Source organism: Symphalangus syndactylus, chromosome 5, assembly GCF_028878055.3.
Source record: "Symphalangus syndactylus isolate Jambi chromosome 5, NHGRI_mSymSyn1-v2.1_pri, whole genome shotgun sequence".
In the NCBI taxonomy this organism is placed as follows: domain Eukaryota; kingdom Metazoa; phylum Chordata; class Mammalia; order Primates; family Hylobatidae; genus Symphalangus; species Symphalangus syndactylus.
This window is the reverse complement of record NC_072427.2, coordinates 85437077-85463404: the sequence shown is the minus strand read 5'-3', so window position 1 is coordinate 85463404 and position 26328 is coordinate 85437077. Positions and strand designations below refer to the sequence as shown.

The 26328-nt window shown below is 42.8% G+C and overlaps 1 protein-coding gene across 10 annotated transcripts in view; it reads left to right on the top strand.

Moving 5' to 3' along the window:
• The window catches only part of ADARB1 (adenosine deaminase RNA specific B1), a 155114-nt gene extending 135607 nt beyond the window's left edge, over window positions 1–19507 (top strand). For 8 of the 10 annotated variants that reach the window (XM_055279946.2, XM_055279947.2, XM_055279942.2 and 5 more), the window contains 2 exons: window positions 13983–14161; window positions 15168–19507. In XM_055279946.2, the coding sequence (XP_055135921.1) occupies window positions 13983–14161; window positions 15168–15347 (359 nt within the window). In that variant the 3' untranslated portion in view covers window positions 15348–19507. The remainder of the gene's footprint in view (window positions 1–13982; window positions 14162–15167) is intronic. The other 2 variants (XR_008657895.2, XM_055279945.2) reach the window with 2 other exon arrangements.
• The last annotated feature ends 6821 nt before the right edge of the window (window positions 19508–26328 follow it).

The window sequence follows — 26328 nt, the reverse complement described above, 5'->3', positions numbered from 1 at the left end:
CTCTCTTGCTCTAGTTCTCCTTTCTGGGAGAGTGACTCCATTTGGGGCTCCTCATCTCTATTGGGTTTTCAGTGGCTGCATTTGGGGTTCCTCATGTCTGTTGGGTTTTCAGTTCTCCTTTTGCATACTGAGAGAACAACTTTCTAGTGATTGGAACTGTCTAGAAAAGAGTTTCCTGAAAGGAATTGAGCTCCCCTGACTGGAAGCATTCAGGTTGGAACTGGATGGACATTGTTGTTATGGACACAGTGACAGGGGATCTGGCTGAAAGGATTAACCCACGTGATCTCCAGATGTCTTCTAAACTCGAGATCCTACGGAGTGCAGTTTGCTTGTTTTTAAATTCTCTGTGCGGATGACTGTAATGGTACAGTACAGTTACCTATTGTATCAATGACACTTTTGAAGGTTTTTAAAAATAATAATAGTTATACTTCACTGACTGCCATCCTCAGGCCATTTCCCGGGCATGTATGTGCTCAAGTCAGGAGCCAGATTCTTACATGCACCCCTGAATCCACACCACAGCCCTGTGGGCCGGGCCTGCCGTCACCCTTCACAGTGGAAGCAGCCGCAGCCGGCAGACACCACAGGGCTTACAGCTCACAGCCATGTTCCACTGTCCATAGGACAAGTACAGCCTGAACCCACATCCGACCTTTCACCACCCCAGGCCTTGCCTCCTATGGACGAAGACAGTGCACAAGAGTGCCTTGGGGCTCCCCCAGGAGCTGCTTCAGGAAAAGGAGGAGCTGGCAGGATCACTGTGAGCCTCTCAGCCCCACTCCACCTGCTGCTCCCCTTCATCCACATCCAGTTAGCATCTCCTGCCCATGCAGCTCTCTGGACATGAGCCCACCTCACTCAGGACCACAGCTCTGAGGCTCCTTCCACAGCTGGTGTTTTAAAACCCTGAGATCTCCTTTGAGAAAGGAGTGTTATTTGGCCAGAGGTCCTCTGTGTAAAGCCCTCAGCACCTGGCTAGGGTTAATGGACAACCAGGACAAGGCATGTCTGAGCTGGCAGAGAAAGCCTGAGAGCAGCCCTGTGGAATGGGCTGGAAGGGTCAGGAGAACCCAGCCATCTTGCTCTGTACGGATTCTAATGGATTGTGTTTATTTCTCTGTCAGCTCAAGGGCTGCCCTTCTTAAGACGATCACAATGAAAGGCTCAAAGGTGCTCTGCTCTCAGCTTAAATGGCAGGTTGGTTTTGGACCCAGAGGGGCTCAGAGGCTCCCTCCTGTGTTGCATGGCCTGTATCATCCTCACTGGGGGTGCTGTGCACAGTTTTCCTTATACTGTAACTCATGCCCAGGTCTTGACTATTTCTTATTTGCAGAATAAAGGCCACTTTCAGTCGAGATTGTAAGTACACATTTTCCTTGATCCACTAGTGAATGTCTGATAGTTTCTATAACATGAACCCATAATAACCCTAAAATATCTATTAGTCATTAGTATATCATTCATTTTTGATTACCCTACTATATGAGGAACCTATTGGAAAATACCTTTAGGGTAGAAATAAGAAAAAACATCAATGCCAGCTCTTCTGAGTTTTTTAATTGTAGCAGTTATTAGTCCAATTCACAGTTTCTCTGTATTTTTGCTTTAAAAGTTCTGATTCAGCACACTTAATTTACAACAACAGAGGGATTCTCATTACCGGCCAAGTTGTTCTTGCTTTTATTGGTTTCTGCACTGTGGCCTGGGATTAACTCATTACCCTAGTTCCCTCTTTGCAGCCTGGAAAGATAAGCATCTCACTCGTGTCAGCCCCCACACTGCATTGGCCTCAGGGACTCGTAGAAGTATGCACTTCTGACCATTTAGGGGCTTTCTGCCCCAGAAAAAGCGTATGGTTAGTATTGGAAGCTCGGGCTATTTTCTTTTTGCCTTATTTCCTCCATTTTTGTTTCGAGATGGGACTTGATTTAACTTAAAATATAAAAAATATTTTGTACTATTGGGATCTTATACTTTCCGTTAATCATTTAGTTTTAGTGAAAAATATTATAATTCTAAGGTTTAAGTATCGTTCAACAGTAATCCTTTATTTTGATGAGAAGTAATGGAATTGCAAAGGAAGATAATATAAGTGTTATCCATTTGTTTATGAAAGATTCAATTCCATTATGGTCAGAGATTCCCCAACAGTTTAAGTGGACACCCTCTCTTCTAGCCATTCCCCCACAAAAGAAATCCTTCCTGATTCTGTCTGCTTGAAGGGTGTGGCCTTGAACATGCTCCTGGGGCTGCTGCCTCTACAGAGTGACAGCTCAGGGGCCTGCAAGAACTCAGAACATGCAGGCAGGTGCTGGAGGTAGGGCAGGTGTGCTGGTAACACGGAAGACCTCAGTTCCACTGGCAAAACTGTGCCACGGGAGAAACCTGAGCACGTGGTAAAAACCACCCCAGCAGCAATCAGTAAATGCAGGAACAGTGACCTCAGGAAGACATGAGGCTCCTACCAGTGCCTGTGATGAGGCCAGCCCAGCCCTGTGTGTGGTTAGGGCACACCTGACCACCCTGACAACCAGGGAAGGACGGTGCCGGAGCTCTGAGTTCTTGGCATGAGGACGTGGTCTTGGCTGACTGTTTTCCTTCAGACCTTCTGCAGAATGGAATATGCACATCAAAGAAACAAGCAGAAGAAACCATGCCGGCCACTTGTATTGAATAAAAATATTTTACTTACAAACTTGGATTATCAAACTTAGGAGGAAAATAACACAAAAGAGAAAGATCTATATGAGAAAATAGAACAACTGAGAGAAAGAATTTAGAAAACAGAAGAGAAATAAGTAATGATAAATCTTATTAGTATGTTATTTAGTAAGTGCTGAAATCAAATATTAATTTGAAGGTCTAGAAAATATTCAGTATTTTTTGAGTGTGCAGTGGGCATGGTTCTGGGTGTTGGGATTTTGCAGTGAACAGGACAAACAAAACCTCTTCTTCATGGAGCTTTTGCTCTGATGAGGGCAGGGGGACGGTGAAGTCAAGTAAGTCTCAGATAACTTGGAACAGAAAGGCAGAATTATGAGAAAAGCCTTCAGAGATGTGGAAAGTTATCCAGAAGGCCCAATGTTTATTTAACAGCATTTCAAAAATAGGAAGTAGGGAGGGGGAAATAACAGCAGAAAATTCCTCAGTACAGAGGAAAACACAAATAATGGAATTAAGTGGATGCACTGAGTACTGAGCAGGATTAATGAGAAAGGTCCACGCCCAGCACATCACGTTGCAGTTTCAGAACACCAAGGACAAAGAGAAGATCCTAAAAGCTTCTAAGTTAGTTGTAATACGTTACAGATTTATATAACCCTAATCAGGACACCGGAAGTCAGAACGGAGTGGTGAGATGACTTTCTGGTTCTGAAGAGAAAATATTTTTATTGTAGAATTTCCCACCCAACCAAATGTTAAGCATTGGGACGAAGTGATAATTTTTAGATAGTCAAGGATTCAGAGGACATACACTTTTGGAGGAAACAAAATGACTTGAGGATACTCTAGCAAAATGAAAAAGACATCTAAGAAAGAGAAAACTTGAATTTAAGAAAGAATACCTTATAAATCCAAAGTACAACTGAAAAGGGTAATTCACAGCAAGCCTGAAAAGTAATTTCCAAATTAAAAGAGAGATTCATATTAGACAACACTAAAAAGAATGTTTTTAGAAGAAGGTGAATTTATTTTTAATGAATAGCCTAACTGAGAAGCTGAATGCTCTGAATGGTAGGGTGAAAGCAAACACTTCTTTTGTGGACCAAAAAAAAAAAAAAGGAGAGTGGAAACTCCAGGGAACATAAAAAAGCTATTCAAGAAAGGAATGGCTCAGACATGAAGCAAACAAAACTAACGCATGATTTTGAACAATTCTTGAGAAGCAGAACAAAGAGACTCCACTATAAGTTTGTGCTTGGAGGGGTGTACTGAGGAGCACAGGCTTGGTGGTGGTGTCAGCACTGTGTCTTCTGCAAAGTCTGTCACTTTTAAAATGTTAAAAAAACAAAAACTTGTCTAATTATTAGATCAGACAAGAAACCAGAACTTAAACTACTGACTATTTAGAATACACATATCAAAAATGGTGAATTGGAGCCCCACTTACCCTTAGGAGATCATGGCCTCGAATGAATAGAAAAAAATAAGTGAACTAAGCCTTTCTTTTCCAAAATTGGGAGGGAAAGCACAACAAAGCTAAAGAGGAAATATAGGAAGAAGGAAAGAAATAGAAGTGAGAAAGAGAGAGGAGAGAAGGAAGGAAATGAATGATACAGGAAAGAGGAAAAAAGATTAAGATTAGTAAAACTGGCCAGGTGTGGTGGCTCACATCTGTAATCCCAGCACTTTGGGGGGCTGAGGCAGGTGGATCACCTGAGGTCAGGATTTTGAGACCAGCCTGGCCAACATGGTGAAACCCCGTCTCTCCTAAAAATACAAAAATTAGCTGGGCACAGTAGCGGGCGCCTGTAATCCCAGCTACTCAGGAGGCTGAGGCAGGAGAATTGCTTGAACCCAGGAGGGGAGGTTGCAGTGAGCCAAGATCGTGCTACTGCACTTCAGCCTGCCATCTCAAAAGAAAAAAAAAATAGTAAAACTAAGAGAGACATTGACTTCAAAGAACAATAAAACAGATCTACCACTGCCAGGGCTATCTAATCTAATATAAGATAAAACAAAAGTAACAAAGTGGAAATTGAGGGATATCTGCAGATGTGGAGGAGGGTACAGTCCCACTCCTTATTGCAGTTCCCCTCTCCAGGAGGCCAACCAAGGTTGGAAAATACTATAGTACTTAGAGAGAAAGAGCACGTTCACATAACTTTGACTACAGTATATTCTTATAATTGTTCTATTTTAATATTAGTTATTGTTGTCAATCTCTTCTTCCTATTTATAAATTAAACTTTATCATAGGTGTATATGTATAGAAAGAAAACATAGTTATATAGGATTTGGTACTATCTGTGGTTTCAGGCATCCAGTGGGGGTCCTGGAATGTATCAAGATTTCAAAAGAATTCTTTGTTCAACTCCGATACTTATAAATTTGAAACTGTCAACAGCAACAAAGAAAAAATAAGAAGACGTAAATTATCAAAGTTAACCCAAAAAGAAATACAATATATAACAAAGGAAATTTCCAGAGAAGACATTGAAAAGGTTGTCCACAAATTACCTTCCAACAAATTCACAGATGGTTTAATCTGTCTATCAAAGAACATGTAATTCTACCTCTCTATAAACTTTCCAGGCCATAGAAAAGAGCAATTGACCTAATCCAAATACCAAAACGACAAAACCCAAATAAAAAGAAAAGCCACAGAATTTCCTATGACTATAGATGCAAGACTCCTAAATGAAATACTATAAAATCAAATTTAGCAATATGCCCAGGAACCTAAGTATAGTTTCATTTTATACCTATTAGTATAGTTTATCCATGAGAAGGTTATCAGAAAGGATCCATAACATCTCAGTGCTTTACAGAAGTCAGCATGTGTTCATGAATGTGTATGCTCACATATGCATATGTGTGTATACACGAAAAGAATATGCGTTCAAATGGCAAAGCTCATCTAGGAAGGAAGGATTGTTTTGGGAGGGTTTAAGAATCTATAGAGTCTTTAAGAATTACTCAGCCAGGCATGGTGGCGCATACCTATAATTCCAGTGCTCTGGGAGGCTGAGATGGGAGGATCACTTGAGGCCAGGAGACCATGCTGGGCAACATAGCAAGACCCTATCTGTTAAAAAAAAATTTAGCTGGATGTGGTGGCATGAGCCTGTAGAGGTGAGAGGATTGCTTGAGCCCAGGAGTTCAAGGTTGCAGTGAGCTATGATCGTGCCACTGCATACCAACCTGGATGACAGAGCAAGACCCTTTTTCTTAAAAAAAAAAAAAAAAAAAGGCGGGGGGGAAAGACTCATGAAGGATTTTTTTTGTTTTGTTTGCATTTTTTTTTTTAAGACAGTGGCCAGGGTCCTGCCCAAAACCTACCCAATCAGAATCTCAGAGGTAGGATTCAATGTGCTTATTGTTTAAAGCTTCATAACTGATTCTACTAAACATATCTGCTTAAGAACTACAAAATATATAGTGGCTGTCTCTGGGTTTTATAGCTTTAATTTTCTTTTCTAAGGTTTGTGTGAATTTTTGGAGTTGTCCACAGTGAGCAAATGTTATTTTTTTAATGAGAACAATTTTTTTTATTTTTAAATTATCTTTAGTGTCTTTTCACAACTTTATTGAGGTATAATTGGCATATGATAAACTGCATATTTAAAGTATACAATTTGATACATTTTGGCCTATGTTTAGGTCTGTGCAACCATCACCACAATAAAGATAATGAGTATACTTATCCACTTCAAAATTGTCTTAGTACTCCTTCATAATCCCTCCCTCTCCCCGATCCCCATTCCCATCCCCAGGATGTACCGTCTGTCTATATAGATGAGTTTGCATTTTCTGGGATTTTACATAAATGGCATCAAAAGGTTTGCACCGTTTTGGTCTAGCTTATTTCACTCAGCTTAATCACTTTGAGATTGATCTATGTTGTTGGGTTTATCCATAGTTCATTCCTTTTCATTGCTAAGTAGCATTGCACTGTGTGGATAAACCACAATTTGTTTATCCCTTGAAATATTGATGGATATTTAGATTGTCTCCAGTCTTTTAATATTATAAAGCTGCTGAGAACATTTCTGTACAAATCTTTGGGCGCTTGCTTCCATTTCTCTTTAGTAGATACCTAGGAGTAGAATGGCTGAATCATAAGATAGGTGTATGTTGAACTTTTTAGAAAACTATTAACCTGTTTTCCAAAATGGTTGTACCATTTTTACATTACTACCACTAGTGTACGAGAGTTGTAGTTCTGTCACTTATATGCCAGCACGTAGTACAAGCGGTTGTTTTAGACATTTTAGCAGGTGTTTAGTGATATTCCATTGTGGTTTTAATTTGCATTGCTCTGATGACTAATGAAGTTGAATGCCCTTTCACATGCTGATTTGCCATCCCTGTGCCTTCTTGAATAAACTGTTCAAAACTTACGCACATTTTTACTGAGTTGTTTAACATCTTATTACTGGGTTTTGAGAGTTATTTATATTTTCTAGATGCAGATCCTTTATCAGATATATTATTTGAAAAATGCTTTCTCCCAATCAGTGGCTTGTCTTTTAATTCTCTTCATAGCGTCTTACACAAACCACATAATTTTAATTTTGACAAAATCTAATTTATAAAAATTTTCTTTGATGGATCATGCTTTTGATATTATATCTAAGAAATATTTGCCTAAGTCAGTGCTACAAAGATTTCTTCTTGTATTAGAAATTTTACAGTTGCAATTTTTACATTTAAGACTATGTTTCACTTGTGTTCATGTTTGTGTAGGGTATGAAGTATGAACTGAAGTTCGTTTTTTGGCATGTAATATATCCAGTTGATTTAGCACCATTTAGCGAAGGGTTCCTCATTTCTTCATGGAATTGCCTTTGTGCCCTTGTCAAAAATCAGCTGGCATGTATATATACATGTGGGTCTATTTCTGGACTCTGTTGTTTGCCTTTAATCTCTTTGTCTAAAGGCCAGTATTACATTGTCATGATTACTATAGTTTTATTATAAGTTTTGAGGTCAGGTAGAGTTAGTCTTCCAACTTTGTACTTTTTCAAAGTTGTCTTGGCTGCTTAGGTCCTTTTTGTATTTCCAGAACAATTTTATAGTCCACTCATCAGTTCTACATCCTCATTGCACTGGTTAGGACCTCCAGTACAATGCTGAGTAGAAGTGATGACAGCAGACATCCTTCTCTTACATGTCATCTTGGGGGAACACATTCAGTCTTTCACCATTAGGTATGACGTTGGTTGTAGGGTTTTTTATTGTTGTTTTTTGTTTTAGAGACAAGGTCTCACTCTTTCACCCAGGGTGGAGTGCAGTAACGTGATCATAGCTCATTGTAACCTGAAACTCCTAGGCTCAAGTGATCCTCCTGTCAGCCTCCTGAGTAGCTGGGACTACAGGTACATGCCACCATGCCTGGTTCATTTTTAAATTTTTTATAGAGACAGTGTCTTCCTGTGTTGCCCAGATTGGTCTTGAACTCCTGGCCTCAAGCAACCCACCTGCCTCAGTCTCCTAAAGTGCTGAGATTATAGGAATGACCCACCATATCTGGCTGCTGTAGGTTTTTTACAGATGTCTTCATCAGCTTAAGGACATTTTTTTTTCTATTTATAGCTTACTAAGCGTTTTTAATCAAGAATGTATGTTGGATTTTGTCAGATGCCTTTTTTCTGCTCTTAGATGACTACTTTCATTGCAGTGACTTGGGCCTATAGTCCCAGCTACTTGGGAACTAAGGCAGGAGGATCGCTTGAGCCCCGGAGTTTGAGGCCATCCTGGGCAATGTAGTGAGACCCCATCTGAAACAACAATAACAAAAAGTTTGCTACTGGTGACATTAAAAAAAAAATTAAACCAACTTTGTATCTTTGGATAAATGTTATATGGTTATTATGTGCTATTCTTTTTATATATTGTTGGATTCAGTTTGCTAAAATTTCATTTAGAATTTTTGTATTTATATTTGTCTGTAGGGATATTGGTCCATCATTTTAGTTTAATATCTTTGTCAGGTATAAAATGAGTCAGGGTGCATTTCTTTCTCTTCAGTTTTCTGGAAGAGTTGGTTTGGATTTGGTATGATTTCCTTAAATATATGGTTAAATTCACCAGTGAAACCATTGGGCCTGAAGTTTGCTTTGTGAGAAAATTCTAACTACAATTTATTTTTCTATAATAGATTTAGGCCTATTCATGTTATCTGTTTTTATCTTTTTTCTTGAGTAAGCTTCAGTAATTTGTCTTTCAGGGAATTTGTCCATTTCATCTAATTTGTCCAATATATTGGCATAAAAGCATTCAGAATATCATTTTAATATCTGTGATATCTCTAATGATATCATCTTATCCCTTATATTGATGACTTGTATCTTCTCTGTTTTTTTTCTGATCAATCTAGCTAGAAGTTTATCAATTCTGTTCATCTCTAAGTGCCAACTTTTAGGTTCAGTGCTTTTTGTCTTTTGTTTTATATTTCAATAATTTTTACTCTGATTTTAATTATTTCTTTTTTTTCTGCTTACCTGGTGTTTCAATTGCCCATCTTTTTGTAGTTTTTTAAGGTGCTAGCTGGGGTCATTGTTTTAAGACCCTTTTTACTGCTTTTGTAGCATTTAAAAATTATGATATGTTACGTTTTCATTTTCACTTATATTAAAATACTTTGTCCCTTGGGTTATTTAGAAGTCTGCTATTTAGTTTCAAAATACTAGAGATTTTACAGAGATCTTTCTGTTGTTGGTTTTTTAGTTTCATTTAATGACTTCAGTCCTTTTAAGTTTATTAGACTTGGTTTTATGGACCAGAATATGATCTATCTTTATAAGTGTTCCATAAAACTTGAAAGAATGTGAATCTGCCACTTTGGGGTAGAGTGATCTGTAAATGTTGATTAGGCCAAGTTGTTTGATTATACTATTTATTTTCTTTTATATTCTTACCAATCTTCTACTTGGTCTATCAGTTATTGAGAGGCAGGATTGAAAATCTCTTAGTTATAATTGTACATTATCTATTTCTTCCCCTTTTTTAGAGTTTTTACTTCCTGTATTTTGTAGCTCTGTGATTAGATGCATAAAAATTTAGGATTGTTGGTTTATCTTAATAAACTGACCTCCTTTACCATTATATGATGACCCTGTTTATTTCTGGTAATAATGTTTGTTCTGAAATTTGCTTTGAGATTAAAATAATCTCTTCAACTTTCTTTTGATTAGTGTTAGCACAGTGTTATCTTCTATCCCTTTGTATTAAAGTACTTTATATTAAAAATGTGTTTCTTATAGGCATATATTTATATATATTTATATATTTGGATCTTGCTTCTCTGTCCCACCATGGACAATCTCTGCCTTTTCACTGAGGTACTTAGACCATCTACATTTATTGTTATTATTGATATTATTAGGTTTAAATTTCATCTTGCTACTTATTTTCTACGTGTTTCATATGTTCTTTGTTCACTTTTTCCTCATTTTCTTACTGCTTTTGCCTTAATTGGGTGTGTTTGATGATTCTGTTTTGACTCCTTCTTGACTTTTGAGCTGTAACTTTTGTTAATTTGGTGGTGGTTTTAGGGTTTATAGTATGCATTCTTACCACAGTCTACCTTCAAGTGATATTTTACTACTTCACATATAGTAAAAGAACCTTACAACAGGATGCTTCCGGTTTTCCATTCCCAGCCTTTGTGGTATTGTTTTCAGACACTTGCATATGTTAAGAAAATCCACATCTTATTATTATTATTTTCATCTTAATAACTATCTTATAAAGGAATTTAAATAATAAGAAAAAAAACCTCTTGTATATTTATCCATGTAGCTATCATTTCCAGGGGTCTTCATTCCTTTGTATAGATCTGGATTTCCATTTTGGTATCATTTTTTCTTCCGGCTGGAGGACTTCCTTTTACATTCCTTGTAGCACAAGTCTTCTGATGATCAATTGTTTCAGCTCTGGTATGTCTGGGAAAGTATTTTGCTTTCATTTTGAAGTATATTTTGCTATACAAATATATTTCTGCTGGAATGGCAGGGTCCTCTTTCTCCTTTAAGCACTTTAAAGACATTGCTTCCCGGACTTCTTGTTTGCATTGTTTCCGGTAAGAGATGTGTTGTTATCTTTATTCCTCTGTGTGTTTTTTGCTCTGGGTTTGCTTAAGATTTTCTCTTAATACTAGTGTTGAACAGTTTGTTCTGTTGTGCTTTGGTATAGTTTTATTCATGTTTCTTGTGCTTGGGATTCATTGAAATTCTTTAATCCATAGGTTTGTTGGTTTCATGAAATTTGGAAATTTTTTATTCATCTTTCTTCTGATATATTTTCTGTTCCCCCTTCTCTCTCCTCACCATCATGAAATCTAATTACACATATTTCACCCTACCTAAACCTGCCCCATATCACTGATTTTCTGTTCTTTTTTTCTCTCTTTGTGTTTCATTTTTGATAGTTTCTGTTACTGTGTCTTTAAGTTCACTAATCTTTTCTTCTGTGGTTTCTATTCTGTGGTTAGTCCCATCAAGTGTATTTTTTATCTAATACATTGTAGTTTTCATCTCTAGAAATTTGGCTTAGTCCTTTTTATATCTTTATGTCTGTATCTTCTCTATGTGAATGTCAGGCACTTTTCCCTCTGATTCTCTCAGGAGGCTGTTTCCCAGCCTTGAGTAACATGCGTACTCTGATCAGTGCTCCACAGGATATTCAAGGACACCCTCTGTGTATCTCCAGGGTCACTCTCTCTGCATGTCTCTTCCTTCCGGTACTCTGTCTTATGAAATCTGGCTGACTTGGTTTCCCTTGACTCTCAGTTCAGGGGATCTGCTACATTCTGCCTGGGTTCCTTACTCTGAACAGTAAACTGTTCTGGCAGTAAACTGTCATCTGGGTTTTAATATCTCTCCAAGGGAGGGATAAATGGTCATTGAAAGCAAGTGAGCATGGTGACGGGGTGGAGGTGGCCTCCACAGGGCATGAAGTGAGTTGTACTGAGTCATCTGAGAGTGCAGTGTGCTGCTTTTGGCCAGTGGGCTTGACAGTTCAGTGTCTGGGTTCAGAATATGAGTCTGCCCATGTTCTAAAGATTCATATCCTAAATTAGTTTTGATTTTGGTGGCCTATAACATCCATGTGATATGAATTATCAAGCTCAATATATAAATGCAGATACATGTATTCAATTCCGAGTTATGCAAGTATCTTTTTAAAAGTTTTCAGGCCGAGGCGGGCGGATCACGAGGTCAGGAGATCAAGACCACGGTGAAACCCTGTCTCTACTAAAAATACAAAAAAATTAGCTGGGCGTGGTGGCGGGTGCCTGTAGTCCCAGCTACTCGGAGAGGCTGAGGCAGGAGAATGGCGTGAACCCGGGAGGCGGAGCTTGCGGTGAGCCGAGATTGCGCCACTGCACTCCAGCCTGGGCGACAGAGCGAGACTCTGTCTCAAAAAAAATAAAAATAAAAAATAAAAATAAATAAAAATAATAAAAAGTAAAAACTTTCAACCCTGCAAAATTAGCTTGTGATTAGTTAAGATGAGATAGTTTAAACACAGTAAGAAAACAAGTACAAGGGTCCTTCAAAAAGTTCATAAAGTTAAAAGATAAAAAATTTTTTAAAGATATAAAATTTATTTCTCAACATAAACTCCATCAAATTCAAGACATTTTTGTAAGTGCTGATCCTAGCCATTTAGATTGTCCCTAAAGAACTGAATGGTGGCTGGGTGCGGTGGCTCATGCCTGTAATCTCAACACTTTGGGAGGCCGAGGCGGAAGGATCATGAAGTCAGGAGATCGAGACCATCCTGGCCAACATGGTGAAACCCCATCTCTACTAAAAATACAAAAACCAGCTGGGCGTGGTGGCGTGTGCCTGTAGTCCAAGCTACTCGGGAGGCAGAGGCAGGAGAATCGCTTGAACCCAGGAGGCGGAGGTTTCAGTGAGACGAGATCACGCCACACACTCCAGCCTGGCAACAAGAGTGAGACTCCGTCTCAAAAAAAAGAACTGAATGTCTTGGGAGTTTAACCATGTCAGTGCAGCCTTTCTTACATTATTAACTGAAGAAAAATTCCTTAAGGGTGCCCGTTAAGGAATTTTTGAGATTAGGAAACAAAAAGAAGTCAGACGGAGCCAAACGAGGTGGATTTGCAGCCACCATAAGGTGGATGGCTCATGATTTCCTATGGAAACCCTCACACGGTTGCCTTTGTTTGATGAGAGGAATGAATAGGCGCTTTGTTATGGTGAAGGTCTCTGGCGAAGCTTCCCCAGGGGGTTTTCTGCTAAAGCTTTGGCTCACTTTCTCGAAACACTGTCATCATAAGCAGGTGTTACCATCCTTTGGCCCTCCACGTGAACCCAACAAGCAAAACACCTTGAGCATCCCCAAAATGCTGCCATGGCCTGTGCTTTGGCCAGTTGGCCTGTGCTTTGACTGGGCCCCTTCCGCCTCTTGGTAGCCTTTTTTTTTTTTTTTTTGCATTATTCATTTTCTTCAGGATTGTCTTTGTAAAAACTATTTTCATCTCCTGTTTGATGTTTGTTCTTGCTTCAATTTTAGCAGAAGTCATGCAGCTCTGATAGGAGCGCTTTTCAAACAGATGTCTTAATCTTCTTAGTGCCTCAAACTAGATTCTATTCAGACATGTTTCAGCAAGTTAGTACAAGTTTATTTTGGTGCCAAAAAATTTTGAAATCCATGAGGTTTTTTCATAATAAGCATTTTCTATGAACTTTTTCAAGACTCTTGTGAACCATTTCAAGACACTTGTTAAGAATTAGGGTTTCCTATTGCATCATGGATGTCACACATGCAAAGCCACGTGACCTGAACATGCCTGGCCTCTCAGTGGCAGGGGAGCACATGCAGGCATGAGCGCCAGAGGTGGGTGTGATACAGGAGCAACCCCCACCTGCACGACCTCGTGGGACCTTGCATTAGTCTCAGAAGTGGCTCCCACCCATCCACCCTCAGGCTGCCAAGGTTCCTGGCTCCATCAGTGCCAGAGTGAGAAAAGACACACCTGTCAGAAGTCTCATGATTTCAGGTTTCTGTCAACCTTCTGCCCACCTGCCCTATCAGACAAGTGCGTACCCATGGGTCAGTTCTGCTTTCTCAACACTGCTCCTGTTCTGGTGGCAGTGGAAGAGTGTGAGGCCACTGCCACGGCAAATGCACACTCAAGTCTGCGTATATTCCTTGGCAGGCAGAATTCCCCCACCACGCACTTCTGTGGCCATGTCTGAGCACAGTGTGCCGCCCCTGGCTGCTCCCTCCCTGGGGGTGAAAGCGGGCTTCACACCACCATCCTGTGTCTTCCATTTCAGGCATCAGCAATGCAGAAGCACGGCAGCCAGGGAAGGCCCCCAACTTCAGTGTCAACTGGACGGTAGGCGACTCCGCTATTGAGGTCATCAACGCCACGACTGGGAAGGATGAGCTGGGCCGCGCGTCCCGCCTGTGTAAGCACGCGTTGTACTGTCGCTGGATGCGTGTGCACGGCAAGGTACTGAGGCGCCCTCACCGCAATGCGCCGGCTCCACTTTCCCAATAGCTTGTCTGTCCTCACACCTACTGTAACTTAAATTGTTTCATCATGTCATCATGCACAGCTTCCGAAAACGATCATTTGGAATGATTGTTCCTTCAGATTGTTTTAGCTTAGAAGTATGGCCACGTCCCTGAAACCTTAATGCCATCTCAAAGGCAGCTCTTTTCCTCCCTGCTGCAGAGTAACACCCACTGCCAGGCCACTGTGTGTGGTGGAAACGTCTCTTACTCTCAAATATTGAAAGTCATTATGCAAAACGCAGGGCCAGTCACCCTGCTGTCCCCTCCTTCTCAGCAACACAAAAATTGCTTGGATTCTGATAACCCTTCAGTAGAGTTTTTAAGCCTTTTGAATTAGCTGTGGGGCCCTTTTTTCCCCAGAATAAAACTTTATATAGTAAGTCAGGGTATTACTAGTTTGTGTTTATTCTTCAATCAAGTAGATGGCATCTATTTATTCTGAGACCAGCATTGTGCACTGGCATGGGAGGTATAGCCAGAAGTGACAGTGCCCGGGAGGGTCCTGTTCACACAGGGGCAGCACCCAGGCCAGCTGCCACAAGTCCAAGGTCCACACAGAAAGGAGTTACCAGCCATATGAGGGAAGGCCTCCGAGGTCATCAGGGTGATAACACAGACATAACATCAGCGGTGCTTCTTATAGTTAAAAATGAAACTTGAATCAACTATTGGTGGTTTCCCAGAAGCATGTCTTCAGAACTCAGGGGTCTGTAGCTGCCTGTTTGACCAGCAAGACCGGAACTTGGCGATAACTCAGCCCTTAGGAGACGCCGCACCTTGTTCTGTGTGAAGCCGTTCCCTTGGCAGAAGGCACCTTCCTCTGGGTTGCTTTCCCCCCAGAAGCCAATGCAGTTCTAAAGGCCATGTTTTGGCATCTTATTAGGTGTTATTTTCATCTGTTACAGCGTCAACAGTTGCATTTGTTTTTTATCCCTTCACAGGTTCCCTCCCACTTACTACGCTCCAAGATTACCAAGCCCAACGTGTACCATGAGTCCAAGCTGGCGGCAAAGGAGTACCAGGCCGCCAAGGCGCGTCTGTTCACAGCCTTCATTAAGGCGGGGCTGGGGGCCTGGGTGGAGAAGCCCACCGAGCAGGACCAGTTCTCACTCACGCCCTGACCTGGGCAGACATGATGGGGGGTGCAGGGGGCTGTGGGCATCCAGCGTCGTCCTCCAGAACCTCACATCTGAACTGGGGGCAGGTGCATACCTTGGGGAGGGAGTAGGGGGACACGGGACCACCAGGTGTCCATGGTTGTCCCCAGCATCTCACATCAGACCTGGGGCAGGTGCGCAGTGTGCGGAGGGGATGGGGTGCGTCAGGGCCCAGCATCGCCGCCTGGCATCTCTGCCGCAGCGTTTCGCCTTCTGAACCGTCCAGTGACTGCTTTCAATCATGGTTTACGTTTAGAAATTGAGTTCTACTGAGTAGGGCTTCCTTAAGTTTAGGAAAATAGAAATTACTTTGTGTGAAATTCTTGAATAAATAATTTATTCAGAGCTAGGAATGTGGTTTATAAAATAAGAAGTAATTATGTCAGGTCACTTTTATGCCACATTATTTTAATTGCAAAAAAGCATCTATATATGGAGGAGGGTGGGAAAATAGAAGTAGGAAATAGTAGCCTAAAGGAAATCGCCACACGTCTGTCTCAACTTAGGTGTCTTTTCTCCGTAGGTACCTCCCTGGGTAGTTCCACACACTAGGTTGTAACAGTCTCTCCCTGAGGAGCAGACTCCCAGCATGATGTAGTGTGGCCCTGTCACACACATGGGGTCCCGTAGCGGTGACTGTGTGTCCTGCAGAGGCGTGACCCAGGCCCCTGTAGCCCTCAGCCTCCTCTAGAAGCTTCTGTACTCCTTGTGGGATCAGATCATGGAAAACTTTTCTCAGTTTACTTCTAAGTAATCACAGATAAAACATGGCCAGTAACCCCGGGCTGGCCATTCATTCAGGTTTTTTAAAGGATATTTAACTTTTATGGACTAGAAGGAATCAGGAGGGCTACTGCACAATACATGGCCTAAGTTCCCTCTGTTCCTTCCTCTGAATCGAATGGATGTGGATGACTGCCCGAAGGCCTTCACAGGATGGAAGTAGAATGATTTCAGTAGATACTCATTCTTGGAAAATGCCGTAGTTTTAAATTATTGTTTCCAGCTTTATCAAAGACATGTTTGAAAAATAAAAAGCATCCAAGTGAGAGCTGGTGAGACCACGTGCTGCTGACGTAGTGCAGACCAGACGCTGACAGTCCCGACGGGAGCTCAGGGCTGCCCAGCACCCAGAGTGCACGGGACGGCCCCACGACAGAGGGAGCCAGCCCAGGAGGTCAGGAGCGCGGCGGGCGAGGGCCCTGTGTGGACCACCTCCACCAAGCTCAGAGATTTGCACCAGGTGCCTTGTTGCCTCCGCTCAGGATGAAAGAGGAGCTGAGAGAAGTGCTCTGCCTGCCAGTGCAGTGCCCAGCTCCAAGGCTCTAGAGGGTGCTCAGGTGGGTCTCCTGGGGCCACGGGGAGAGATTGGTGCAGACCTTACCCCACAGCATACACCTGCCACAGCGAAATCCAGGATGTTGGCACCTGTGTGTCCGAGATGGGCCTAGGAAACCAGAACGGGCAGAGGGGCATCATCCTCCCACCGGACACTGGGAGCTCAGACCCCAAAACTGAAGCACCATGGCTTTGGCGGGGGGTGTGCCTCCTGATGTCGGCAGCCCCATCCACGTGTGTCCACACAGATCTCGTCCCAGTGCGGCAGGAATGGGTGCTGCTTAGGGCTCATCGTTGGGGACATGACCAGGTTCAGCGGCTAGAACGTCTGCCCCACACCAGCCGCCTCCTCTACCGAAGAGGGTAGTTGTCTCCCTGAAGCAGTCAGAGTGGGCATCTCAGCCACTGCATCACCACAGTGGGGTTTTGTTTAGGCAGATCGTGCTGGGGTTCTGCACCTGCAGAAGGAGAGGTGTCTGTTGTCGCTGGCCTTCCTCCAAGCAGGCTCTTGCACACTCTAGAAAAAACACCTTGTAAGTCTGTGCATTTTTATTGTCTTGATAAATTGTATTTTTTTCTAATGGGGATTGGGAGATGGACTTAGTTTTTAAAAATATGTGGATTTTGGTTACCAAATTTAGTGTTAATATATTCCATATACATAACAAAACTCCCCGGTATGTCTGGCTTTTCCCTTCTGTCAGGTAATAGCTAAAGTGTGCATGATTGCTCCCTGTACCACCCCAAATAAGTGAGTGCCTCACCTTGTGGGGACTGAGCAGCTGCCTTGAGACCATGTGAGATGGCGCCTTTCCGGGGTGGCCTCGTGCAGCCTTGAGGACAGGCACAGGGCATCCTATCCCAAGCCGTCCAGGCAGGAGGAAGGCAGGCAAGGCAACTGGGTTCGGGGGGCCCTGGGCGGGGCGGCTGTAGGGAGGAGTTGGGTTCGGGGAGCCCTGGGTGGGGAGGAGTTGGGTTCTGGGAGCCCTGGGTGGGGCGGCTGTGGGGAGGAAGGTGATGTGCAGGGGACCAGAGGCTCTGCACTGCTCCTAGGACAGCTCATCTGTAATCAGAAAAAATAAATAAATAAAATACAGAATGCTGACTCCTCCCTGAGACAGATCAGGGAACTTAGCACTTTAATCCCTCCCTTCTGAGCGCTCAGTGTGCATTAGACTATAGCTGTTTCATGGACGTGTCGTTTTGCATCCAGTGTCCTTGATGTGGGTGGGTTTTAGAGACTTAGCAGAAAATTCAACACAAGCAGGAACTTGATTTTTTAAGAAAAAATACTACATTTTGAGGACATTTTGACAAGTAGGGGAAGAGAGGGCTTCTGTTTTGCTTTGTTAGCTAAACCTGAAGTATTAATTCCACAAAGACACTGCCCCTCAGGACCACTCAGGTACAGCTCTGCCAGGGACAGAGTCCTGCTAGTGGGAGGTCTCAGGTGGGGCGGTGTATTCTGTGCCATGAGGCAGCGACAGGCTCAGATGGATGTCGTCACCACCTTCCTCGGCTCTCATCACCTGGTCATACGCCAGGCCCACCTCTTCCCAGCAAGGGATGCCAAAGAACTGCAGTTTTGATTCTGAGTCTTAATTTAACTTTTCATCTTTTCCTATTTTGGAGAATTTTTTGTAATTAAAAGCAATTATTTTAAAATGTGCAAGCCAGTATCTCACAAGGCATGGATTTCTGTGGAATTTATTTTTGTTCAAATAACCATATTTATCTCCAGGCTGTGGAATCGCCACTTTCTTTGTGAAGACTGTCTCTCCTTGTAATCTCACACAGGTACTCTGAGGAGGGGACGGCTCCGTCTTCACATTGTGCGCAGATCTGAGGATGGGATTAGCGAAGCTGTGGAGACTGCACATCCGGATCTGCCCATGTCTCAAAACAAACACATGTACAATGGCTCTTTTTCCTTCTCAAATACCTTACCCCAGAAGCAGGTGGTCTGCCCCAGGCATAAAGAAGGAAAATTGGCCATCTTTCCCACCTCTAAATTCTGTAAAATATAGACTTGCTCAAAAGATTCCTTTTTATCATCCCCACGCTGTGTAAGTGGAAAGGGCATTGTGTTCCGTGTGTGTCCAGTTTACAGCGTCTCTGCCCCCTAGCGTGTTTTGTGACAATCTCCCTGGGTGAGGAGTGGGTGCTCGGGGCCTTCCGTGTGAGTTCTAGTGTTCACTTGATGCCGGGGGATAGAATTAGAGAAACCTCTGACCTGCCGGGTGCCAGGGACTGGTGGAGGTGGATGGCAGGTCTGACTCGACCATGACTTAGTTGTAAGGGTGTGTTGGCTTTTTCAGTCTCGTGTGAAAATCCTCCTGTCTCTGGCAGCACCGTCTGCACTTTCTTGTTTACTGTTTGAAGGGACGAGTACCAAGCCACAAGAACACTTCTTTTGGCCACAGCATAAGCTGATGGTATGTAAGGAACCGATGGGCCATTAAACATGAACTGAACGGTTAAAAGCACAGTCTATGGAACGCTAATGGAGTCAGCCCCTAAAGCTGTTTGCTTTTTCAGGCTTTGGATTACATGCTTTTAATTTGATTTTAGAATCTGGACACTTAATATGAATGTAATTCGGCTGAGAAACATGTTGCTAAGATGCAATCCTCAGTGTTCTCTGTATGTAAATCTGTGTATACACCACACGTTACAACTGCATGAGCTTCCTCTCGCACCAAGACCAGCCAGAACTGAGCATGAGACGCTGTCAAATACAGACAAAGGATTTGAGATGTTCTCAATAAAAAGAAAATGTTTCACTACTCTGGTGTTGCTGAGACTTTCTTTTCCTTTCAAATTATTTCTGCCCTTGGCTGCACTAGCAGGCCTGGGGATGGATGCCCACATGCATAACCTGAAAAGGTGGCTGAGTCCCGCCCAAGAGCTGCAGCTCTGACTCCACCTGGTCTTGTCACCTGCTGTGAATTTCCCCAACTTGGGACAGTCTCCCGTCAGTCCCCACCCCTGTTAGATTCTTGACTTCTTCACCATCATCCTGGAGAGCATGTTGGCGCCTCTCCTATATATAAGGTGGTGTAGGGGAAAAGTATGCAGCTGCCTCACTCTCATCCTGCATATAAAATGGATGTTGACACATGCCCATGTTACTCGTTACCCTCATGTTACTTGCAGATAGAACACAGGGAGAACCTACACACTAATAAGAGGCAATGGTGACACGGGTGCTGGGGTGCAGTGAAAAAAACCAGGTGCTAAGTGCCACCATAGAACTATGTTATTTACAACACTGGAAGGACAGTCACAATAAGTGGAAAGTTGGCAGCAAAGTGGCATTTCTGTGTTGTGGCTGTAACAGTGTATATATGCTTCATGTACTGTACAAGCACAGGTGGGCCATGCTGGCCAAGGAGAGAGTCTGGCCGTGGCCTATGGACATGGGATTTGAGATGGTTTTGATTTTGTGTTCCTTTGTAAAAAGCATATCTATTTGTCTCATGTTTCTACAATTAAATGAAAAACAAATTTAGGAAAATATTTTGAAAAGTCAAAAGCATCATGCAAATAATAAAAACAGCTATTACAGAGAGGTAACTTGAGTTTCTCATTTGCATCAATTTTGAAACTATTTCATTTCCCACAATAAAAACGTTAAAATATGTTGCAGCAAAAACAAGCTTCAGAGAAAAGAATGAAGGGAACCCTCTCCCTGATAAGTGAATCCTTTGAACAGTCATTCTTCGGGAGCTGCCTCCGGGGCCACACCGGATGGAATACTCGGACTCACTATTCTGTCATGGAATTGGGGAAATGTCCTGAATTTGACCACGTAAGATGAAAGTTTTGCTTTTTACGAGATACTGTATAGTGAATCTCATAGAGCCTGACTGTAAATGTTGAGGTTCTTGAGCTTTTATTCAGTACATGCGTAATGAAGGCCGACCCGGAAGGCACTATTCCAAGTGCTTGGAACAGGTTGGTGAACACAACACAGACTGCCCCCAAACAGCTGCTGCTCTGCAGGAAAGCAAATAACACACCAGACGCCAGTGTCAGGGAATGGTGCCTGGGAAGAAAGAAAAAGCAGGTGAGGATGGTGCAGTGGGGCGGGCTGCAATGGTAAGTACTGGGATCAGGGTGGCCTCACGGAGAAGTCTTGCAAGGCAGATGGTCAGCCAGAGGGGGCCTGGCAAGCCCAGAGCACTGGACCAGGCATCAGCGTGCCACTGCTGGAGGCTGCAGTGCCAGGAACCTGGCCCACCAGTAGGTGAACGCAGCTGTTAAAGTCACATTTTATAAACTCAGAATGATATTTAAAAAAAAGGTAACAAATACTCGAAACTCGTCACTTCCTACTTTTTGCTGCATTTTACTACGATCTGTTCTTACTGTGCACATACTCTACAATGGTGGGCATGCCCCTCCTAGGCTGCGTCTGGGGACTCACATCAGTAGCTTGGAATTAGTTGTGGTGGGAGGTTTCACACCACTGATAGCCACAGACACCATGACTCAGGGCTTGACTCACTGTTGTGATTGTCTCTAGACCTAGAAAGTGGTGAAGGAAGATGCAGATCAAACTGCAAATGTAGCTGTTACATTGTGAGTGGCACAGAAAATTGAAGAAACTGTCTCACAGCCTCTGGAAACTGTTACCTACTTAAGCAAAGAAGTCGTTCAGTCACCGAACGAGTGAAGCTCTGACATTCGTCCTGCTGCTTCGCCTTCGCCTGACTCATCGGTGAAAACATCCCCAGCATTCTTGTCAGAACCACACTCCTTCATCAGCTGCAACCCTGTGTTGGCTTCAGACGTAGGGCTCAGCGAGACTCAACGAAAGCATTCCATGAAAACTGGCTCTGTGGGATTCACAACAGTATTGTATATTCATGTTTTAAGTTGCATGCTGCTCCTCTTATATCTGTAACATGTACAGTAAGCTTATGTACACATATATGTGCACACACTGGAGCAGGGTAGCCTGTTTAGCATTTACTAGCACACCACTGGGTCCCAGATGTCCTTGGGAACAGATCAAGGCAGTGCAAAGGCCCTGTGCTGGTGAGGGGCTGAGAGTTGGTGGGAAGTAATCAGCCTCTGGCAGGTGCCTCCCCCATCCCACCCTCCAGGACTGGTGAGATTGGTCTGTCTGGTACAACTGCAGGAGAAAAAAGTGTGAGGCCAGACCTGAGGGATGAGGAGTGAGTGTGGGTTTCTGCTGGCCCACCTCCCGCTATGCCCTCAGGCACCGAGGTCCCACCTTCTGCCTTCTGGCCAAGCAGCCAATGCCTCCAGGGGAAAATGACCTCATAAGGAGAAATGAGAAATCTGAAGAGCACAACTATCTAAAGCTCAAAACGGTAATACTGAGTAGAGATCCTATTAGAACAGATTCTAGCATTTTAGAGCACAGTCCAGGAAGAGATCAGAAAACAGAACCAAGCAGAATTTGAAAAAGTGGACACAACAGATGAGCTAAATAATGGAATGAACTTACCATTGGAAGACCACATGGAAAAGGAGAGGGTAACAAGAAAGAAAATATAGAAATACTAAAATATTTGGCTGATAGAAGTGCTAACATCTGGCTATATGATGTTCATGGACTTTGCCACACCTACAAACTGAAGGCATCACAGATGAAAGGATGTGTCTGAGACGGGCTTAAAACCGCGACAGGAGCTGGGCACGGTGGCTCACGCCTGTAATCCCAGCACTTTGGGAGGCTGAGGCAGGCAGATCATGAGGTCAGGCGTTTGAGACCAGCCTGGCCAATATGGTGAAACCCTGTCTCTACTAAAAATACAAAAATTAGCCGGGCGTGGTGGCATGCACCTGTAGTCCCAGCTACTCGGGAGGCTGAGGCAAAAGAATTGCTTGAATCCAGGAGGCAGAGGTTGCAGTGAGCCAAGACCATGCCACTGTAGTCCAGCCTGGGCGATTGAGCGAGCCGCCGTCTCAAAAAAAAAAAAAAAAAGACAAAAAACAGGGACAGCCGAGCGTGGTGGCTCACGTCTATAATCCCAGCACTTTGGGAGGCCAAGGTGGGTGGATCACAAGGTCAGGAGATTGAGACCATCCTGGCTAACACGGTGAAACCCTGTCTCTACTAAAAATACAAAAAATTAGCCGGGCATGGTGGCGGGCACCTGTAGTCCCAGCTACTCGGGAGGCTGAGGCAGGAGAATGGCGTGAACCCAGGAGGTGGAGCTTGTAGTGAGCCGAGATCGCGCCACTGCACTCCAGACTGGGTGACAGAGCAAGACTCAGTCTCGAAAAAATAAAAAATAAAAAATAAAACAGGGACAGGGAGATCCATTAATGGAGAAGACAAGAAGATTCGGATGAAATAATACCGGCCAAGTGTTGGTAATTGTATGTTTGCAAATGTTCATAAGAAGATTTAAAAAGTGCTAGCATAGACTTTTTTAAATGCCATTTATTTGGTACTCTAAGTACTCGTGGGATTTTTTTCACACAAGAGCAACAACTTTTAGTGCTGTAAAATGTAAATTGTCCAAATTAAAGAAAATAAGAAAAATATCAGGAAGCTTTTAAAATTGCAATCATTTACTTCCTTAGAGAGTCATTTTAAATGTATTTTTGTGGAAACAAGTACTTTATACATCAGCTGAATCTTATGTTGTTCTCCCTGGTCGATTTTCTTTCCTAGCACTGATTAACGATATTTGCATTTGTTTATCTGTCCCACTATGAAATGCAGACATCAGGGGGTGAGAGGCATTGGTTTGTTCTTGGCTATTCACTTGGCACAAGCCTGCTATGCTGCAGACATTAAATAAATATATTCTGAATTAATTTAAAAAGTTCCCAGACATACCATGTCTCAGAGCTTTGCCACCTGGGAAGCAGGTTTGCATGAGATGCTTAAATTGAGAAACAAAATTTAGGAAATCTTACAAGAGGTTTACAGCGTAAAAGTCAGTACTTTGGTAAGTTTGTGGTGGTTCTTTTTTTTTTTTTTTTTTTTTTTTTTGAGATGGAGTCTCGCTATCGCCCAGGCTGGAGTGCAGTGGCGAGATCTCGGCTCACTGCAGGCTCTGCCCCCCAGGGTTCACACCATTCTCCTGACACAGCCTCCCAAGTAGCTGGGACTACAGGTGCCCGCCCCCTCGCCCGGCTAATTTTTTGTATTTTTAGTAGAGACGGGGTTTCACCATGTTAGCCAGGATGGTCTTGATCTCCTGACCTCGTGATCCACCTGCCTCGGCCTCCCAAAGTGCTGGGATTACAGGCGTGAGCCACCGCGCCCGGCCTCCGGTGGTTCTTCGAAAGCTAAAGTCAGGCCAGACGTGGTGGCTCACACCTATAATCCTAACACTTTGGGAGGCTGAGGTGGGTGGATTGCCTGAGCTCAGGAGTTTAAGACCAGCCTGGCCAACATGGCGAAACCCTGTCTCTACTAAAAATACAAAACATTAGCCAGGTATGGTCGCACGCACCCGTAATCCCAGCTACTCAGGAAGTTGAGGCACAAGAATTGCTTGAACCTGGGAGGCGGAGGTTGCACTGTGAGCCGAGATTGCACCACTGCACTCCAGCCTGGGGGACAGAGTGAGACTCTGTCTCAAAAAAAAAAAAAAAGAAAGCTAAAGTGAAAGAAAGACAACACACATCTTTAATAACCCAGAATTTAGTCTGGGTAATATCAACGTGATAAGGCCAGGGCGACATGGAGACCCAAGTATATGAGGGTATGTCTAAGTCTCTGTCTTACTGGGGCAGAGATGGGAATCTCCATTATTTTTCTAACGAACAAAGGTCAAAGATTTTATGTTAATCTTTATAAAATCTGTTAATAAGGGAAGTGGTAAGATGTTAAAATTGACTCCGTTGACAAATTGACCAACTCTAATAGATTAAATGAATTAGGGCTTTTATCTGCTTGTCCCAGGCAGAAAACAGTAGGGCCAAAACAGAAGTCAGTAACCGGTGGATAATTTTGTCTGACCTCATGAATATTGAATGCTTCATGAATACTGAATGCCTCATGAATACTGAATGTCTAATGAATACTGAATACCTCATGAATACTGAATACCTCTCTGATGCTCCCATTTCCTCTCCACAGTCTACTGGCTCATGTGTCTCACAAGCTACTGGCCTGTCTGCTCATTTCTCTTATTTTCTATGGATGAGTTGAATACTCTTAGATACTCATAAACAATACTGCAGACACACCTTACACTTTGTCAGCTACGGGACTTGTTAATTTTCTGCATTATATTGATTCTTTCCTTCTAGAACTTAGAGTGAAGACACATTGGATCTTTCATGCTATCTACCACTTGGGTCAGTTATGAAGCTTTATCTCTCAGTTCCAAATTCAATATTTATGTTCCGCTTTATAATATTGAGGCTGGGACCCTGCAAATATGATGTTCCCATTCTCTGCTGGCTTTATATTCTGCCAAAGGTAGCACAAGAGGGACCATGGCAGACAGGATGAGGGAGAAGGTGATTTCCTGCCATTTGCTTGCTGCTGCTGCTCAGCTGCAGTGCTTCTGCAACTGCAAAGCTGCTATTGGTTCTCATCAGCAGGTTGCTTTGGAGTCTCACTGCCCGCCTTCACAGGTGCCAGTAGCAGGGCAGCAGCACTCCACCTCAGAGGCTGAGGTCCAGCTCTGCACAGCCCCTCCTTAACTTCTGTAATTAGAATTAATGGGGGAGGGTTCATAAATGACTTTTATACTTGATTTTTTTAATAAGAGATGGGGTCTCTGTCACCCAGGCTGGAGTGCAGTAGCACAACCGTAGTCCACTGCAGCCTCAAACTCCTGGGCTCCTCCCACCCCAGCCTCTTGAGTAGCTGGGACTACAGGTGCATGCTACCACACCCAGATAATTTTTTAATTTTTTGTAGAAGTCTTACCATCTTTCTCAGACTAGTTTTGAACTCCTGGGCTCAAGTGATCCTCCTACCTTGGCCTTCCAAACAGCTAGGATTACAGGTGTGAGCCACTGCACCTGGCCTATAGTTGATTCTTATTTAGTGTTTTGCTCTTGAGAGTAATGTTCAATAAACATATACACACAAGTCCTCACTTAGTACATGACCTGAACATTTACCCACATGCTTCATTAAAGTGTTACAAATTAAGTAAGAAAAGTGGTATATGGATGTATTTTCTTGTAATGGCATATCATAAAGTGGGTCAATTAATTATATTAGCTCTACACGTCTTAAATCATAACTTTATTGCCTTCAGTAATTTAATAAGATGTCCTCTATAATTTATTTCTCAGTGGTTTTCTTTTTTTAATATCCTTGAAAAAGCATGCTAACACTTTTATTTCAATTGAAAAAGTAGGTCATACTTTTCCTGATGAAAAATTTCTAATTTGGTTCACTGGTTTGACAAGGAGGATTAGGGTATATGGAGGACATCTGCCATAAATAGAATGAACTACATCTTCAACTCCAAGGATTCAATGAAAACACATTTAAAATAATAGTATAATACAAGCATTTTATCAAAAACATTAAATTGGCCCCAAAAAGCAATGAAATTAACAACATTTTAATGTTCCCAACCCCCTCAAACTATATTAGATTAAATAAGGTGACAGAGAATCAGGGATAAATGACAGTCCCTTGATAAAC